Source organism: Pelophylax lessonae (genome assembly GCF_965119305.1).
Source record: "Pelophylax lessonae genome assembly, chromosome: 2".
Lineage (NCBI taxonomy): Eukaryota > Metazoa > Chordata > Amphibia > Anura > Ranidae > Pelophylax > Pelophylax lessonae.
The window spans coordinates 461,932,154-461,952,085 of record NC_138769.1 but is presented as its reverse complement, the minus strand read 5'-3'; the positions used below and the strand labels follow the sequence as shown (position 1 = coordinate 461,952,085).

Here is a 19,932-nt window from a genome sequence, read left to right as displayed (position 1 = left end):
GGTTTGAGGGTGCTGCCTGTTCCATACTCCCCCTACTCCTAGCCTTTTAGGGGTACAAACAATAGTAATTGGGGCCTAGTGTGGTTGTGTACGTGTGATATACATACACTTTTTTGGGATCATATTTTCTATTCCGCTATTTAATCAAAAACCTTTGGGGATCAGTTAAATTGGGGGATAGTCTGTGTTGGTACGTGTGAGAGAGATCCACCTTTCCAAGTTGTTGGGGTTCATCTCATACTTCTGAAGGTTTGAGGGTGCTGCCTGTTCCATACTCCCCCTACTCCTAGCCTTTTAGGGGTACAAACAATAGTAATTGGGGCCTAGTGTGGTTGTGTACGTGTGATATACATACACTTTTTTGGGATCATATTTTCTATTCCGCTATTTAATCAAAAACCTTTGGGGATCAGTTAAATTGGGGGATAGTCTGTGTTGGTACGTGTGAGAGAGATCCACCTTTCCAAGTTGTTGGGGTTCATCTCATACTTCTGAAGGTTTGAGGGTGCTGCCTGTTCCATACTCCCCCTACTCCTAGCCTTTTAGGGGTACAAACAATAGTAATTGGGGCCTAGTGTGGTTGTGTACGTGTGATATACATACACTTTTTTGGGATCATATTTTCTATTCCGCTATTTAATCAAAAACCTTTGGGGATCAGTTAAATTGGGGGATAGTCTGTGTTGGTACGTGTGAGAGAGATCCACCTTTCCAAGTTGTTGGGGTTCATCTCATACTTCTGAAGGTTTGAGGGTGCTGCCTGTTCCATACTCCCCCTACTCCTAGCCTTTTAGGGGTACAAACAATAGTAATTGGGGCCTAGTGTGGTTGTGTACGTGTGATATACATACACTTTTTTGGGATCATATTTTCTATTCCGCTATTTAATCAAAAACCTTTGGGGATCAGTTAAATTGGGGGATAGTCTGTGTTGGTACGTGTGAGAGAGATCCACCTTTCCAAGTTGTTGGGGTTCATCTCATACTTCTGAAGGTTTGAGGGTGCTGCCTGTTCCATACTCCCCCTACTCCTAGCCTTTTAGGGGTACAAACAATAGTAATTGGGGCCTAGTGTGGTTGTGTACGTGTGATATACATACACTTTTTTTGGATCATATTTTCTATTCCGCTATTTAATCAAAAACCTTTGGGGATCAGTTAAATTGGGGGATAGTCTGTGTTGGTACGTGTGAGAGAGATCCACCTTTCCAAGTTGTTGGGGTTCATCTCATACTTCTGAAGGTTTGAGGGTGCTGCCTGTTCCATACTCCCCCTACTCCTCATCTAGCCTTTTAGGGGTACAAACAATAGTAATTGGGGCCCAGTGTGGTTGTGTACGTGTGATATACATACACTTTTTTGGGATCATATTTTCTATTCCGCTATTTAATCAAAAACCTTTGGGGATCAGTTAAATTGGGGGATAGTCTGTGTCGGTACGTGTGAGAGAGATCCACCTTTCCAAGTTGTTGGGGTTCATCTCATACTTCTGAAGGTTTGAGGGTGCTGCCTGTTCCATACCCCCCCTACTCCTCATCTAGCCTTTTAGGGGTACAAACAATAGTAATTGGGGCCTAGTGTGGTTGTGTACGTGCGAGATACATACACTTTTTTTGATCATATTTCCTATTCCGCTATTCAATAAAAACCTTTGAGGATCAATTGAATTGCGGGATAGTCTGTGTCGGTACGTGTGAGAGAGATCCACCTTTCCAAGTTGTTGGGGTTCATCTCATACTTCTGAAGGTTTGAGGGTGCTGCCTGTTCCATACTCCCCCTACTCCTCATCTAGCCTTTTAGGGGTACAAACAATAGTAATTGGGGCCTAGTGTGGTTGTGTACGTGTGATATACATACACTTTTTTTGGATCATATTTTCTATTCCGCTATTTAATCAAAAACCTTTGGGGATCAGTTAAATTGGGGGATAGTCTGTGTTGGTACGTGTGAGAGAGATCCACCTTTCCAAGTTGTTGGGGTTCATCTCATACTTCTGAAGGTTTGAGGGTGCTGCCTGTTCCATACTCCCCCTACTCCTCATCTAGCCTTTTAGGGGTACAAACAATAGTAATTGGGGCCCAGTGTGGTTGTGTACGTGTGATATACATACACTTTTTTGGGATCATATTTTCTATTCCGCTATTTAATCAAAAACCTTTGGGGATCAGTTAAATTGGGGGATAGTCTGTGTCGGTACGTGTGAGAGAGATCCACCTTTCCAAGTTGTTGGGGTTCATCTCATACTTCTGAAGGTTTGAGGGTGCTGCCTGTTCCATACCCCCCCTACTCCTCATCTAGCCTTTTAGGGGTACAAACAATAGTAATTGGGGCCTAGTGTGGTTGTGTACGTGCGAGATACATACACTTTTTTTGATCATATTTCCTATTCCGCTATTCAAATAAAAACCTTTGAGGATCAATTGAATTGCGGGATAGTCTGTGTCGGTACGTGTGAGAGAGATCCACCTTTCCAAGTTGTTGGGGTTCATCTCATACTTCTGAAGGTTTGAGGGTGCTGCCTGTTCCATACTCCCCCTACTCCTCATCTAGCCTTTTAGGGGTACAAACAATAGTAATTGGGGCCTAGTGTGGTTGTGTACGTGTGATATACATACACTTTTTTTGGATCATATTTTCTATTCCGCTATTTAATCAAAAACCTTTGGGGATCAGTTAAATTGGGGGATAGTCTGTGTCGGTACGTGTGAGAGAGATCCACCTTTCCAAGTTGTTGGGGTTCATCTCATACTTCTGAAGGTTTGAGGGTGCTGCCTGTTCCATACCCCCCCTACTCCTCATCTAGCCTTTTAGGGGTACAAACAATAGTAATTGGGGCCTAGTGTGGTTGTGTACGTGTGATATACATACACTTTTTTTGGATCATATTTTCTATTCCGCTATTTAATCAAAAACCTTTGGGGATCAGTTAAATTGGGGGATAGTCTGTGTCGGTACGTGTGAGAGAGATCCACCTTTCCAAGTTGTTGGGGTTCATCTCATACTTCTGAAGGTTTGAGGGTGCTGCCTGTTCCATACCCCCCCTACTCCTCATCTAGCCTTTTAGGGGTACAAACAATAGTAATTGGGGCCTAGTGTGGTTGTGTACGTGCGAGATACATACACTTTTTTTGATCATATTTCCTATTCCGCTATTCAATAAAAACCTTTGAGGATCAATTGAATTGCGGGATAGTCTGTGTCGGTACGTGTGAGAGAGATCCACCTTTCCAAGTTGTTGGGGTTCATCTCATACTTCTGAAGGTTTGAGGGTGCTGCCTGTTCCATACTCCCCCTACTCCTCATCTAGCCTTTTAGGGGTACAAACAATAGTAATTGGGGCCCAGTGTGGTTGTGTACGTGTGATATACATACACTTTTTTTGGATCATATTTTCTATTCCGCTATTTAATTTAACTGGGCCTCCATGCGAGACCTGTGTGCCTTGTTGCGCTGTTTTGAGTACTCCACCAACATGGCCAGTGGCAATGACGCCGTTCTCAGCTTAACTATCCCACTTCTATGCCTCCTTGAAAAAACAATTCGGGCGATGATGGAAGAGGATGTGGCACAGGATGAGGAGGAGGAGGAGGATGAAGAGGTAACATTTCCAAGGCTTTCAGGGCAGTCATTCGCAAGGGGCTCCGAGGGTGGGTTCCTGCACACGCAAACGCCAGGGACGCAATTGTCCAGCAAGGGCACAGTTCTGGAGGATGAGGAGGATGAGGAGGATGAGGAGGAGGAGGAGCTGGAGGAGGAGATGGAACCATGTTCACAGCAGGGTGGCACCCAGGCCAGCTCATGGCCATCACTGGTGCGTGGCTGGGGGGATACAGAGGACACGGACGATACACCTCCCACAGAGGACAGCCTTTCGTTGCCTCTGGGCAGCCTGGCACACATGAGCGATTACATGCTGCAGTGTCTCCACAACGACCGCCGAGTTGCCCACATTCTAACTTGTGCTGATTACTGGGTGGCCACGCTGCTGGATCCCCATTACAAGGACAACGTACCGTCCTTAATTCACTCACTGGAGCGCGATCGCAAGATGCGCGAGTACAAGCGCACGCTGGTAGACGCCATGCTGCTGGCATTCCCATCTGACAGCGGGGCCACAGTGGAAGCACAAGGCAGAGGAGGAGGAGGAGGAGGTCGCCAACGCAACCAGGGCACCGCCAGCACCTCAGAAGGCAGGGTTAGCATGGCCGAAATGTGGAAAAGCTTTGTCAGCACGCCACAACAAACAGCAGCACCAGCAGCTCAGATGGAACGTCTTAGCAGGAGGCAGCATTTTACCAACATGGTGGAGCAGTATGTGTGCACACGCCTACATGTAGTGAATGACGGGTCTGCCCCCTTCAACTTCTGGGTCTCCAAATTGGGCACATGGCTTGAGCTTGCCCTTTACGCCTTGGAGGTGCTGGCGTGCCCTGCAGCCAGTGTATTATCTGAACGGGTATTTAGCACGGCTGGGGGCGTTATAACAGACAAGCGCAGCCGCCTGTCCAGAGACAATGTGGACAAGCTCACGTTCATTAAAATGAACCAGGCATGGATCCCACGGGACTTTTCCGTACCTTATGCAGAATAGCAATGGATACCGACCTTACCCACCCATTGTTCCATTTTTGCTCTTTCTCACTCTTTTGGGGTGTACCCTCATTTAAAATTTTTGAAAAGAAGCAGTGTTGGCTACCTCGTCCTCCTCCTCAGGGCCAGATTAATGTAGGGGCTATTGGAGCTGCAGCTCCAGGCCCCTACCTTTTATATAGGCCCCGGGTTGGCCATATTCACTGTTACCGCTCTTCTGTCACTTGTAAACACAGAAGTCTGGCTTCTATGCTCGCTTCCCCAGGCAGCACCCTCAGAACCTCCCCACACAGCGTGAAGGCCGGACAAGGAGGGACAGTTGGCGATGCATGGATGTGTTTATGGGCTTCAGAGACAGCATCCCATGTTGAATTAGGCATGCATGGCTGCACCCTTCCTCCTCTGGGTGCATGGCAAGGCACGGCCCTTAAGGCCCTTCAAAATCCTCAGCACCAAGCCCATGATGCTGTTAATCCGGCCCTGGTCCTCCTCCACCGCCGCTTCCACCTACACCGCCCATAGGTGTGCGCAGCCTATTGCATTAAGGTGTGCACCCCAAAGTTGAAATACACATGCATGTGTTTGCCAGCAGGGAGAGTAATGTATCGGGGCCATGTACCTGTAGGCAAGGAGAAATAGAGCAGAGCAGGTCCCAGGGAGATCTTTCCCATCTCCTCACTGGCAATGCTATGTGCCCTAGGTGATTAGGGTGTGCCCAGGCACACCCAGCACACCCTGTGCGCACGCCTATGTCACCGCCACATCCACCACCACCTCAACCTCCCTCCTACTCCATATGGGCCTCGTCCTTCAGAGATGAAGAAGAACATTGTTTTATTTTTCTGTTTTTTTTTTGTTGTTTTAAGTTATTTCCCTATCCACATTTGTTTGCAGAGCACTTGCCATGCTCTTAATTACGTTTTGCTGCCATTTGCAGCACTCTAGCCCTTTCCTTTGGTGTTTTAGAGCCATTTTAGTGCCTTAAAGTTCGGGTCCCCATTGACTTCAATGGGGTTCGGTGTCCGGGAAAAGTTCGGTAAAAGTCCGGGACACGGACCCGGACTTTTTTTTAAAGTTCGGCCGAACCCGTCGAACACGGACATCTAGGTGTTCGCTCAACCCTATCCACATACACTATATTGTCAAAAGTATTGGGACGCCTGCCTTTACACACACACACATGAACTTTAATGACATCCCAGTCTTAGTCCGTAGGGTTCAATATTGAGTTGGCCCTCCCTTTGCAGCTATAACAACTTCAACTCTTTGGAGAAGGCTGTCCACAAGGTTTAGGAGTGTCTATGGGAATGTTTGACCATTCTTCCAGAAGCGCATTTGTGAGGTCAGGCACTGATGTAAATGAGAAGGCCTGGCTTGCAGTCTTCGCTCTAATTCATCCCAAAGGCGTTCTATTGGGTTGAGGTCAGGACTCTGTGCAGGCCAGTCACGTTCCTCCACCCCAAACTCGCTCAGGGTGGGCCAACTTCATATTGAACCCTACGGACTAAGACTGGGATGCCAATAAAGTTGATGTGTGTGTAAAGGCAGGCGTCCCTAAACTTTTGACAATATAGTGTGTAGCACTGCCCCCTTAAAGGACTGCTGGATTGTTCACCTTGGGATCCCCCTGGGTTACCGTTAGCAACTGCAGCATGCACAATTTAACACTTTACCAGAGAGTCAATGAACAGTCTAGGGCAGGGATTCCCAAACTACGCCCTGCAAAACCCATCATGCCTAGTCATGTATGTCGATGTCAGAGTTTTACAATGCCTCATGGGATGTGTAGTTCTGCAACAGCTGCAGGACCGTGTTTGGGAATCCCTGGTCTAGGGGATGTAGTTGTTTTGTGGTTTTATTTAAATTAGGGATGGGAGAAGGGAAGAGTGGGATACTCCAACCTGAACTATTCACAGTAGATGAGGACCCCTGTCTAAAGATGCAGCCAGGCTGCTAATTCACCTTGCCACTTAGATTAATTTAGGATTAAGCCTCTATGCTGATGGCTTGTTAGGGTGACTTATCTTTGGGATACACACCTAGTACCCCCTTTAACTCCACCTGCTGACACCCGTCCTCTGACTATCCTACACTGGGGTGGCCCCCCTCAGGTCAGGCCCCTAGACACAATTCCCTGTACTCATAATACTGTTTTTCGAGGGTCACCAGTGTCTCTACCCCTCCAGTCAGCTCTCATGGACCTCTGGGTTCATCTCCTTCCTTCTGGTCCCCAGGCCGACTGCCTGTGACCGCATGCCACTGCTACAAAGGAGGAGGCAGCTGCCACCTTCCCTCCGGGACTCTGCTCACCAGCCAAAGACACACAGCACATGTGCTCCTGGCTTTATTACTACACCCCAGAATGCACCGAGACAGTCAGTCTGTGCCAATCACTGGGGCTGTATCAAAGCCTGTGTACCCATTGGTCAGAGTTCCTCCACTGTCCAATATGCCTCCCTATTGGAGCAGTGTGAAACACTCCCCTAGACCAGATGAATCACACACTGAACACCATGAGCAGACCTAACTCACAGATCCTGCTCTCTGGTAGGCAGAAAGCAATATAGATTTGCCTGCTGCTCCTCTGATTGGCAGACAGAGCCAAAACTATAATCACTCTCTAGCACCTACCTAGGAGGGTGCTACAAGTGGTGTATCTAGGTCTGGGCCTGATTGAGCTGAATAGGAGGCGGGATGTGGCTGAAAAAACACATGGTCTACAACTATGAAAACCATCACAAAAACTAAAGATATCATAAAAAAAATAATAATGATGTACCCCAACATCTGGTAAGTAAATTAAGAGAAATAAAGAAAATAAGTCCTATCTTTTTTGATCAATACTCAGGTTAGTGAATAACAATAAATGCTAAATTTCATAACTCAAAAGATTAGTTCTAGTTTCTGATCATTAAAACAAAATAATATAAAAAATATATACCTGTGTCGTACTCCATCGTAAAATTATTTTGCGCATTAGAGAGGGCACATATTTCCCTAAAAAGAGCACCAACTTTGGCAAATCTGGATCAATTGGTGAACATCTGTCTAAACAATAAGTCATGGTGTCATGACTCCCTGATAAAGAAACATACAATTAATCATGAGATCCAACATCTTCAGCTTGTAGAATCAGGTCATCACACACTTCAAAGTTTTAGTTTAAATCGATACTTTTAGTGCAGTGGCTTTTTGGGAAGAACAGCTGGCTTACAAGATGGCCCTGTTATGAGATACATGTAAACGTGATAAGGGTGACTGATTTTACAAATATAACTTCTCACAATGTGTCAAGGTTTAACAACCCTACTTTCAATTGTGCAATTGGTAATGATAAATGTACATGGGGCAGTCAGATTTGCTCATTACATATACAGGCTCCACTTTCTGCATTGAGGTTCTGTTCAAAAATGTGGCATTGCTTTACATTACTGCTCCTTCTCTCAAAGAAATCAAGAGTCATCTGACCAATGTGTGGCTATTCTCTCATCTCAACCAATAAAGTGGTTGTAAACCCTTCCAATCACCCAGTGAAGTGACAGGCCTTAGATGATACAGAGATGAAACAAATCCTCCTACATACGTTGTACCTGTTTATCTGCAGTCTTCTTTATTACAGTTGTTCAAACTTCAGAATTTATAAAGCTTTTCTGAACTGTCAGAAAAAAGGGGGTGGAGAGCTGAAATTACACTCTGCAGAGATCTGACAGCTGATTGGAGGGAAGGGACACACCCACTTTTACACAGCACAAAGGAACAGAGCTGAGGTTGTCAATCAGCTAGAGCTCCCTCCTGTCACCTTTTTTCTCTTGGTGTCAGGAAAATTTGTCAGAAGTAATTCATGCTGATAGCAAAGGAGCAGGGCAGAAGACAGAAATGACACTTAGTGCTATTCATTGAGACTATCGAAAGATATGCTTTGTTCATATTTCATGTCTGAGGTTTACACCACTTTAAGCGCTTATTGACCACCCCTGCGTAGATATACTGCGGCAGGGCGGCCCTCCTGCGCGAAATGACATACCTGTGCATTATTTCATGTACTGGGTCTGGGGTGCCCGCGCACGCCATTGGCGACCTGCTCCCGCTGTGATTGGACACAGCAGGAGCCAATCAGCGGGTCCGGCAGACCCGATGTTCGCTGGCACCCTGCGATCATGTGTGAGAAAGGCAGAACAGCAGTCTGCCTATGTAAACAAGGCAGATCGCCATTCTGTGAGAGGGGAAGATGGAGATCTGTTGTTCCTGCCAAGCAGGAACACGGATCTCTGTCTTCCCCCAGTCAAAGCATCCCCCACATAGTTAGCAAGCACTCCCAGGGAACACATTTAACCCTTTGATCGCCCCTGATGTTAACCCCTTCCCTGCCAATGTCATTAGTACAGTGACCGTGCATATTTTTAGCACTGATCACTGTATTGGTGTCAATGGTCCCCAAAAAGTGTCACTTAGTGTCAGATTTGTCCGCCGCAATGTCGCAGCCCCGCCAAAAATTGCTAATCACCGCCATTACTATTAAAAAAAAATAAAACTTCTATAAATCTATCCCATAATTTGTAGACACCAAAACTTTTGCGCAAACCAATCAATATATGCTAATTGGGACTTTACCTAATACATGTAGTAGAATACACATTGGCCTAAATTGATGAAGAAATTCGATTTTTTGACATTTTTATTGTTTTTTGTTTTTTTTAGCAAAAAGTAAAAAAATATTGTTTCTTTTTCAAAATTGCCGATTTTTTTGTTTATAGCGCAAAAAATAAAAACCGCAGAGGCGATCAAATACTACCAAAAGAAAGCTCTATTTGGGTACAATGTCGCACGACTGCGCAATTGTCAGTTAAAGGCACACACACACACACACACACACACACGTCATTGCACTTTGAGAGCTCCCTCCAGTGGCCAAGCCACAAATTTCAGGAACGCGCACAAATATTTGTGAAATTGCCCCCAACTGAAATGCTGGCTTGAAATCATGTGAGTTTAGCTGAACTTGCACAATTTCAAAATGGCCCCAGTGTGAACCTGGGCTTATGTCTTTATGGACCTACTGAAGAAGCCCAATGAGTGGGCGACACGCAGCCACTGAGATCTGTGCGGAGTAGTGAGCAGACTAATGCGATTACAAGCACTTCTGATTTTACATTTTGGAAGTGTTTTTTATTTGGGGGCTTTTAATAAACTTTGTTCAAATGGAGAGCACTATGTAGTCTGCCATTGTACTTGCATGAGGTTCCCAGAGCAGTAGAAGGAGCTTGCCAGGAGAGAAGACCGTAGCAGGAGATGGAAGGAGTGTCTATATACAAAGCTGATTGATCTCATCTGTGAGGTGAGCAGGTTTTCCTGCACTTTTTGGTATCATTAAAGCGGATTTCCGGCCACAAAATTGACATAATCGATTTTGGGCCATCCACTTCCTATTTGTCACCTGAAAAAGAAATGGATAGTTACGATTTTTTTTTGTTTACTTGCCTTGTTATTGTAGAAAAATATACTCACCTTTCTTGCACTTCCTCCCTCTGCGGCCGCGGCCCGCGCCGTCACTTACTCTTTGCGTTGATTCCTGGGAGCTGAACGTCATCGCTCCCAGGAATCAATGTGCCTGCACCGGCCCCGCATGTCACTTCCGGTGCGGCGCCGCATTCCCTGCTAAACGGCTTCTATGCCCAGAAGCTGTAGAGGAATGCGGCGCCGCACCGGAAGTGACGAGCGGGGCCGGTGCAGGCGCATTCTGGGAGAAGAGGACGCGGAAAAGGACGCAGAAGAGGACGCTCTGGCTTCAGCTGCCCACATCCGAGATGGCAACGCTGGAGAAGAAATTTTAAAGGTAAGTATTTCTTCTAAAAGGTAAGTGCGACCCGGGACAGTACAGAGGCTAGTCATTGTGGAATGTACTAGCCCTGACTGTCCCGGGGGGTATTTTTATTGAAAAAAAAATTTTGTGGCCGGAACTCCGCTTTAAGTGATTGAAGAACACTGCGGTGGATCACTCTTTATATTGCATTTTTTTTTTTATACATGTGGACTTTTGTTTTTTTGTTTTTGTTTTGGGGGGGGGGTAGTATTATGTATGGTTTATTTAAAAGAACATTGGTTGAAGACACACAAATTTTTATTATTTATTATACTTGAATTCTATTACTTTTTATGGTGATTTTTTAAGTTGCCCTGCACTGTAAGAATATTTAAAAGCCTGTATACAAGTAGCTGTAAGCCATTTAAAGTAGTTCAGCTGCAGACAGTATTAATTATAACAACATGCTCACTGATTGGTGATGTGACCTGAAAAACAAACTGGTTTATCCACTGCTAACCGAGTATCAATTACTATGACAAAGTGTAAATTGTCACACTGTGCACAATACATTTTAATAAGGAACTCATTTTTGGCAATGTGTCCTTAACGGATATAGACTGTGGGCATTGCATTGTGTGTAGTCTTAGCAGTACACTGTAAATAATCAAAAACTGCACAAATCAAAAGAGCTACAAGGGAACAAATGTAGGTCAGGGTCATAAATAGGGATTTGTGCATTTCTCCAGCTCCATGTACTTTTGCAACGGATTCATTACTGTACATTATGTTCCATGTCATTTATGGAAAGAATGACCTTATTTCTGAGGTTATCTTCTTCTGCGTATCTAATGGGGAAATACAAAGATAAATGGCATGGCCTGTTCATTTCAAGTAGTATGCCAATGGCACGTATGGGCTTAGTTGGTTATGGATTAGTTGTCTTTTGCATACAATCATTGCTTTATACCTAGCTTTTCGGTGTAAGGCAAGCGGTGTTTAAAGTGATTTTCCACTTTTGCAGTGGAAAAACTCCAACATATGTTTATGTCTTCCTATTAACACAGCATACCTATGTTTTTAAATATTCATAACCTTTTATATGTTTCTGAGGAGAAGGTGTCATGGTTGACTACAAGAACTTCTCAACTAGCTCATGTAATGAACATCTGAACATCTCAATTAGTGATCTGTCCAACAGAGTCCAGTTCTTATTACCATACAATGGAGAAGCCCAGCTCCAAAACCTTTTTCTTAGTACAACTGATGACATGATATCTGCCTGCAGTGCAGACAGGGTTATACATGGGAAACGCAGCTTCCCAGCCCCCACATAACAAAGAACAATTAGTAGGATTTTTCCTTGCTGGAAGTTCCACAAAAGAGCATCTACAAAGTAGGCTGCAATTTTTCTTCTTTTTAAGTTATACTATGTGAATAGGGACATGTAACAAATATAAAGCAAGTGTTATCTGTTTCGTCTTTGGGGGAATGGGTGGAGGAGATGGATCACATTGAACGCATGGAATTCCTACTGGCACAGAAACTGGGCACCCAAGAACGGTGTCATTGTATGTGGCTCTGCTGGAATATCTAAAGAATCTTTGGAGCTTCGGGACCTACTAATGGCTTGAGGACTGTCTTGCCTCTTTGGTCCAATTAGAGATTCTATTCTACGCTTAATGCTTTTTCCTTTCTTGTCTAGTTTCTTCTTCTCTCCCTTCTCCCCTCTTTTTTTTTTCTTCATCTTTTTTACCTTTTCTCCCCCGCCCCTCCTTTTTTTTTTTTTTTTTTTTACCGTTTCAACAAACTTTTACGTTTATCAGGGATGGAGATGAAGCCTTTGACAGTGTTTATGGACTCATCACAATTTTTTAGCAAGCTACTACTTTGAGTCTTACTTACCTAGTGTGGATTTTTCTACACTGTTTTATAGTGTTTTAAGGACTGTATCTATTGCTTCTGGTCATGTTCACCCGGATTGATCTCTGGCACTGGTCATTGTGTATCTGTTTAAAGAGGAGTTCCAGCTTGGGGAAAAAAAAAGGAAAAATCAGCAGCTAAAAATTCTGTAGCTGCTGACTTGTTTTAATATAAGGACACTTACCTGTCGAGGGATCCAGTGATGTCGGCACCTCAAGCCAATCCGTCCATTGGCTTCGGGTGCAGGCACCGGCATTTTCAAGGGAAACAAGAACTGAAGCCTTTCAGCTTCAAAACCTTTTCTACTGCACATGAGCGAGTCGTGCTGCGCTTTCTGGATGGTCCCGCTGTCTTCTGGGACCTGTGTGTCTCCCAGAAGACGGGCGGGGGGGGTCGGAAATTATGTAGATTGACGCATAACAATTAAAGCGATCTCACCTGGAAGTGGAAGCAGGTACCTGGTTTTGACAGGTATCCGCTCCCCCTGCCCAAAAGGTGCCAAATGTGGCAGCAGAGGGGGGGGGGGGTGTAAACAAACAAGCGGAGCTTCCTCTTTTGGGTGGAGCTCTGCTACTGGACCATTTACCCTTCCTGGCTCCTTGGAAACATTCTGAATATGTAATATTATTGTGTTTTTCTTGAGTGCTTTTGTTGTTTTTTCTTTTTATTCTTTTTTGTACTTGCCCCAGATTGTTGAGGCTTACATCTGGTGTTTCGATATTTTCAATATTTTGTATTTTTCAATAAAATTTTATTGAACATAAAGCAAGCTTTATCAAAATTTGGCTGCAAATTGGAAACACTCTTATTTTATAGGCTACAAATTGACATATGTTGATAGGGTTACATGTCCAAAAGTGACAAGTTGATAATCTGTACGAAACAGGCACACAGCTTTTCTGTATGCAAATATCACTGCATGCATTTAGGATCAGCATAGTCAGAAGTATAAAAATGCTGCTTGAGTTTGGTGGCCATGTCAAAATAGGGGCAGCTGCATGACCCAGCACTAGATAACGTCCCTTTGACAATACTAGAAAACAATGTTTTGGTGCATGTGTGATATTTATAACCGTTGTAGCCTTAAATGGAACCTGTGAGCAATCTATGCATGTCCAAATGTTTACTTCTTGTTAATGAGCAACAATGAGCTTTAAAACAAGCCCTCACTGAACTCTGGAGGCTGTTAATCATAGAATCCTCAAAGTTCACAACAGTGAAGTCATTGAAATTATTTTCTCTCAGACACTTCAGTTCATCCTGCTCTGCCCTCCCGGATCATCCACTTTATGTTTATATTAGACTCCATTTAAATTTGGCATTCGTGGGAAAAATCACTCTCAAAACGCACTACAATCGCAAAACGCATGTTCATTTTTGATGGCGCCTAAATCGCAGGGCGGTTTTGCTGCGATAAATCGCACAGCAAACGGCAGCACATGAAGTGTATTGCCCAAAAAGGAGCAGGAGCTTCTTTTTGGTGACAAGCTTTGCGCGTTGCGGTTTGCAACGATTGATGCACAATTCATATATGACAATTGTGCCAAAACTGCACACTGTTTTTAGGTGCCATTGAAAATGAATGTCACCCAACATGCGTTTTGAAATCGCAGTGCAATCTGAGATCCCATAATGCTGAATGTGAATGGAGCCTTAGAAATTAGAAGACTGGAAGGCTGCCAAGTCACTGCAGGGAGGGGAGACAGTATGAGCTGCGCTGCTGATAAATCCACTTGAAGAACTGCAGTTGTTCTGCTTTGAACTTTGAGGATAAACTTTTCCTGTGGCTACAAAAGAACAGTGAAGGCTTGTTTTAAAGCTCAGTTATTGCTTGTTAAAAACATGTAAACATTTGAATGTTCATCGCCTGGCCACAAATTTAGGCCCCTTTCACACGGGCGTTCCGTATGTCCGTATATCACCCCATCCGTTTGCGGGTGATATACAGATACGGACATAATGTATGTCAATGGGATTGCGGATGTCAGCGGATGACCATCTGCTGACATCCGATTTGCGTCCTTTCAGTTCTGTTCTGTTTTTTGGAACGGAACAGAACCCTATTTTTCTTCCGTTTAAAAAATGGAACGGACGCAAAATCGGATGTCAGCGGTGTCATCCGCTGACATCCGCAATGCCCATAGACATACATTATGTCCGTATATCATCCGCAAACGGATGGGATGATATGCGGACATACGGACCGGATGACACAAGTGTCATCCGTGTCCGTAAAAAAAAAAAAGTGCCGCAGCGGACGAAATAAACTGAGCGGCCGTGTGAAAGGGGCCTTACGAGGTCCTTGTCCGCTGTTGTTTACAAGGCAAGGTGGACTGAAACCATACAAAAATTGTCAAAATGCAAGAACTTTTAATAAAGAACTTAAAGTAGAAGTCCATTTACATCCTATCTAAACTTAAACCTGCTCCCACCCCCATTTTAAGCCCTATACTAACTACCCTGTAGAGGTAGGAGGTCTATACTTACCTATTCCCTGGTCACTCCGGTCCGGTCACATGATCGGCTCCCAATGCCAGCTTCAGGGTAGAGGAGGGACAGCCATCAACAGATGTTGGTTTTTATTGCTGTCTGTGAGATTCACCCTATTTATCAATTTACTGTTAATATTCAAAGTGAGAGTAAAAGAAAATCTCAAATTTTGAGTTGACACCAAAATAGTAGGAGAGGAAAAATCTTCCAATGGAGACACTAGTTCTGGTGACACCCTGGGATTCCCACACTTTGGAGAGATTTCTTTCCAATTCCTGTTATGGGACAGGAAGTGAAGGAAAATCTCCCCAATGAGATAAAGATGGCAAAACAAACAGGGGTTATAACCCTCCCTTATCCAAAATGAAAAGAAAAAGTTTTGCCCTTGGTTACACTTTACAGCAGTACTAAACTCCACCTATTATAGGCTTACCTGTAGGTACAGTAAATATCTCCAAAACATCCACCGTTTAGGAGATATTTACATCTGTAGGAGCCAGTGAAAACACCAGCGCATGCGCACTGCGCTCTCAATGGATAGCACACTCAAGTATGCCAACTAAGAGAGCTGGGTCGCGGCCATGACTCTTGTGTGCCTGCGCAGGAGTGATGTCATTGTGATGTCATCATGTCTCGGCATTCAAGCAGCCAGATCTGGCAAACCCTGATGGAAGACCAGGTGAAGATGGAATCCCTATCAGCGGTGACAGCGTGCTGCTTGAGGGATCCATTTCTCAGGTAAGTCTGTCATAATGTGCTAGAATGTGGTGCATACGGCACATTATGACGTTATCTGCAGGGGACCTTTTTTTTTTTTATTATTATTATTACATTTGGCATTATAGGCAAAATTTAACGTGAACCTGAAACTGCCTAAAACACTGCTTAGGTAATAATGTGGATGTTCAGATATGTTGTGGTGCCGGCAAGTACCTGTGTTTAAGTCTTTAAAAATTGACCACTAACAAGGACTAAATGTGGGGGGAATCCATAATTTTGGTTTGTCAACTAACAAAAGTAGAAGGGAAACTTCCAATGATGACACCTGTTCCAGTGACAACTATTTAAGGTGGATTTGCCTCACTTTGGAAAGATTTTCTTTCATTTCCTGATGTGTCTACAAAACGGGAGGTAAACTGTAAACTCTTCCTAACTTTATCCAAAATGAACAAACTTTTGGCTTTACATACACTTTAATTTTAGGGTAAGATCACGACCAAATCCTGTGACGAAAAAAATGAAATAAATAGAAAAATGTTAAATGCTTTACCCAACTTGCAAGTTTTTTTTTATTGCTGTCTATGTCTCATTAAGGACAATTACCTTTACTTTCTGTCCATAGAGACAACAGGAATTATGTGGAAATCTATACAAGGAGGAGAAATACCCTATTGGCCAGCTGCCAATAGAAAAAGTGTCTCCAGTAGAAGATTTCCCTATTATTCTTATGGCAACTCAAAATTCTGGATCTCTTACTTTGTGTCCTGCTAAAACTGGTTACTAGAGCACAGAAAGCAATAAAAACATGACAGAAGTGTTAGCCCTTCCCCACTCCATCCAACAATAGACCCATAGAAGTGTGAGACATTATATGTAAAATGAAGGCTTTACTGTGTGTGACAGCAAGAGAACACTGCGTGCATCTGCAAGAAACACAAGGCAGCACTGTACCTGACAAATCAGGCACAAGGATCCTAATACAGAAGCATGTAACTGAGAAACATCAGGCACTGAGTGCAACTGAGAGGGGTGTGAGGCATCAGGCACTGAGTGCAACTGAGAGGGGTGTGAGGCATCAGGCACTGAGTGCAACTGAGAGGGGTGTGAGGCATCAGGCACTGAGTGCAACTGAGAGGGGTGTGAGGCATCAGGCACTGAGTGCAACTAAGTAGGGAGTGAGGCATCAGGCACTGAATGTAACTGAGAGGGGCATAACGCATCAAGCAATGAGTGCAACTGATAGGGGTGTGAGGCATCAGGCACTGAGTGCAACTGAGTAGGGCGTGAGGCATCAAGCACTGAATGTAACTGAGAGGGGCGTGACGCATCAGGCACTTAATGCAACTGATAGGGGTGTGAGGCATCAGGCACTGAGTGCAACTGAGTAGGGCGTGAGGCATCAGGCACTGAATGTAACTGAGAGGGGCGTGAGGCATCAGGCACTTAGTGCAACTGATAGGGGTGTGAGGCATCAGGCACTTAGTGCAACTGATAGGGGTGTGAGACATCAGGCACTGAGTGCAACTGAGAGGGATGTGAGGCATCATGCAATGAGTATAACTGAGAGGGGCATGAGGCATCAGGCACTGAGTGTAACTGAGAAGGCAGTGAGGAATCAGGCACTGAGTGCAATTGAGAGGGATGTGAGGCATCAGGCAATGAGTATAACTGAGAGGGGCGTGAGGCATCAGGCAATGAGTATAACTGAGAGGGGCGTGAGGCATCAGGCATCAGGAACTGAGTGCAATTGAGAGGGATGTGAGGCACCAGGCAATGAGTATAACTGAGAGGGGCGTGAGGCATCAGGCAATGAGTATAACTGAGAGGGGCGTGAGGCATCAAGCATCAGGAACTGAGTGCAATTGAGAGGGATGTGAGGCATCAGGCAATGAGTATAACTGAGAGGGGCGTGAGGCATCAGGCAGAATGTAACTGAGTGGGTTTATGACGTTGCCTCCTCTTATACTTCACTTATTGTGTTTGCATAAATCTGTAAAAGTGCAATTTACAGATTTGTAGGGATCGATGGCCATATAGGCTTCAATTGCTAGTTAGATCCAGACCCTAACTGTGCCTAGGTTCATGCGAGATCTTTGATAAGCTTAAAAATGAAAACTGCAAAGGTTCTTCATAGGACACAATATGCCTTTTGTATAAATGCTGAGAGAGAGGAAATTAAACAGCCTTATTATTTCTGGTGCATGCTATCAAAGCATTATTACTGATACTATATTAGGCATTAACATTACACAAGTAATAGAAATATTATAAGTGACGAAAAGAAAATGACATCTAAAAAAACAAAAAACAAAAAAAAAAAAACAGTGCATTACAAAAATATGTATTAAAAGTCCAGAAGAAACACAAGGCAGTACCTGGGATTGACAAATCGTACAGAGGTATATCCCACAAGGTTTCGCACAGTTGTGACATCCATTGATGGTTTTCTACCACCTGGGTATCACATTTCTGGGCACAGCTTTCCATTTTGTGATTCCACAAAACCCTGAAAAATAGATATAAAAAAAACTATTTGGTACTTGTGCGCTCGTTATTTTTAAATAAATCCACAGAAGAGAATTATATAATAATTAATAATAATAATTTTATATATAATATATATATAAAATGTGGAGAGCAGAGAGAACAATATGGAACAAAGCAGAAAACCGCACAGTATGATCAAGGTCCTGAAGGTCTCCCAAAATGTCTTCAGTTTATGGCCCTGGTGGCCAACCTGTGGGCCTTTGGCACTTATTGTGCCACCCTTGTGCCTCCTGCAGACAGTAGTTTGTGTTTTCCTTACTTATGTCCTTGCTTGCCAGGGAAAGAAAATATTCTTTAGACTGGTTTCTACAAGTTACATTGTTTTGTGTACTTTTCACACTACCTTACTTTTTATTTTTCTGATGTTTTTCCTCTGATCTTTTGTAATGGATCTTGCTGTAGCACAAGAAATGTATGTGGGATGTGGAGAGCACAAGCGTGGCAGTGTTGGTTTGAAAGCGGCTGCACTGGAAATGATCTTTAACCACTTGCCTACTGGGCACTTTCACCCCCTTCCTGCCCAGGCCAATTTTCAGCTTTCAGCGCTGTCACGCTTTGAATGACAATTGCACGGTCATACAACACTGTACTCATATGAAATTTTTATCATTTTTTTCACACAAATAGAGCTTTCTGTTGGTGGTATTTAATCACCTCTGGATTTTTTATTTCTTACAAAAAAAAAAAAGGAAAAAGACAGAAAATTTTGAAAAAAAAAAAAGTTTTTCTTATTTTCTGTGAGTAAATTTTGAAAAGAAATACATTTTTCTCCTTCACTGATGTGCGCTGATGAGGCGGCACTGATGGGCACTGATAGGCTGCACTGATGGGCACTGATGAGGTGGCACTTATGGGCACTGATGAGGTGGCACTGATGAGGTGGCACTGATGAGGAGGTACTAATATGCTGCACTGATTGGCACTGATAGGCGGCACTGATGAGCACTGATAGGTGGCACTGATGAGCACTGAGAGGTGGCACTGCTGGGCACTGAGAGGTGGCACTGCTGGGCACTGAGGTGGCACTGCTGGACACTGAGAGGCGGCACTGATGGGCACTGAGAGGCGGCACTGCTGGACACTGACGGGTGGCACTGATGAGCACTGATGGGCAGCACCATCAGTGCCCACATTCAGTGCCCATAGTGCTGCTAGTCAGTGCCCATCAGTGCCTAGATGAGCGGGCACTGATAGGCACTGACTGGCAGCACTATGGGCACTGATTGTGGGCACTGTGGGCACTGATTGTATTTTATTTACCTCTTTTGTAATCAGGGCACTGGTGATCAGTGCCCTGATTACATTTTTTTGTGTCAGCTTACCAGTGATAGGGCTCTCCTCTTCCTCACACTGCAGGCTCTGTGTGAGGAAGGAGAGCTAGTGATGAGAGATGATCTCATATGTTTATATATGAGATCATCTCTCATTAGACGGTCCGATCACGTGGTAAATGGCCGCTGTGATTGGCCATTCACCACGATCTGTGATTGGCTGTGTCCAAGGGACACGGCCGACACAGATTTTCCCCGATGCGCGCTCGCGGGAGCCTGTTACTGGGAGGCTGTATAAAGACGGCCTCCCGGAAATTAGAGCCCGCGCTGTAGCCGTCTTTCGGCTATAGCGCGGGAGGCAAGAATTTAACAGTCTCTTACAATGTGTCTCCTGAAGAATTCTCCCAGTCTCCAACAACCCCCAATTGCATATTCACAGACACTGACTATCTCCTGTAACATGTCCGCAGTCCTTGTCAGTTTCCTGTAGTAATACGCCCACTGAATATTTGTGGACTTTTGGTGATGTTTGAGGCCACTAAATGAAAAAAGGTGATCACCGCTGGTTTATGGTAACCACCAGAACCGCTCT

At 44.3% G+C, this 19,932-nt stretch overlaps 1 protein-coding gene across 1 annotated transcript in view; it reads right to left on the bottom strand.

Moving 5' to 3' along the window:
- PLCXD1 (phosphatidylinositol specific phospholipase C X domain containing 1) overlaps nt 1-18,021 on the bottom strand; it is a 39,844-nt gene extending 21,823 nt beyond the window's left edge. Inside the window, exons 1-2 of the mRNA XM_082246301.1 lie at nt 17,898-18,021; nt 7,531-7,667 (exon numbers count right to left, since the gene is read on the bottom strand). Coding sequence (XP_082102427.1) covers nt 7,531-7,667; nt 17,898-18,009 — 249 coding nt within the window. The 5' untranslated portion in view covers nt 18,010-18,021. The remainder of the gene's footprint in view (nt 1-7,530; nt 7,668-17,897) is intronic.
- Between the last annotated feature and the right edge of the window lie 1,911 nt (nt 18,022-19,932).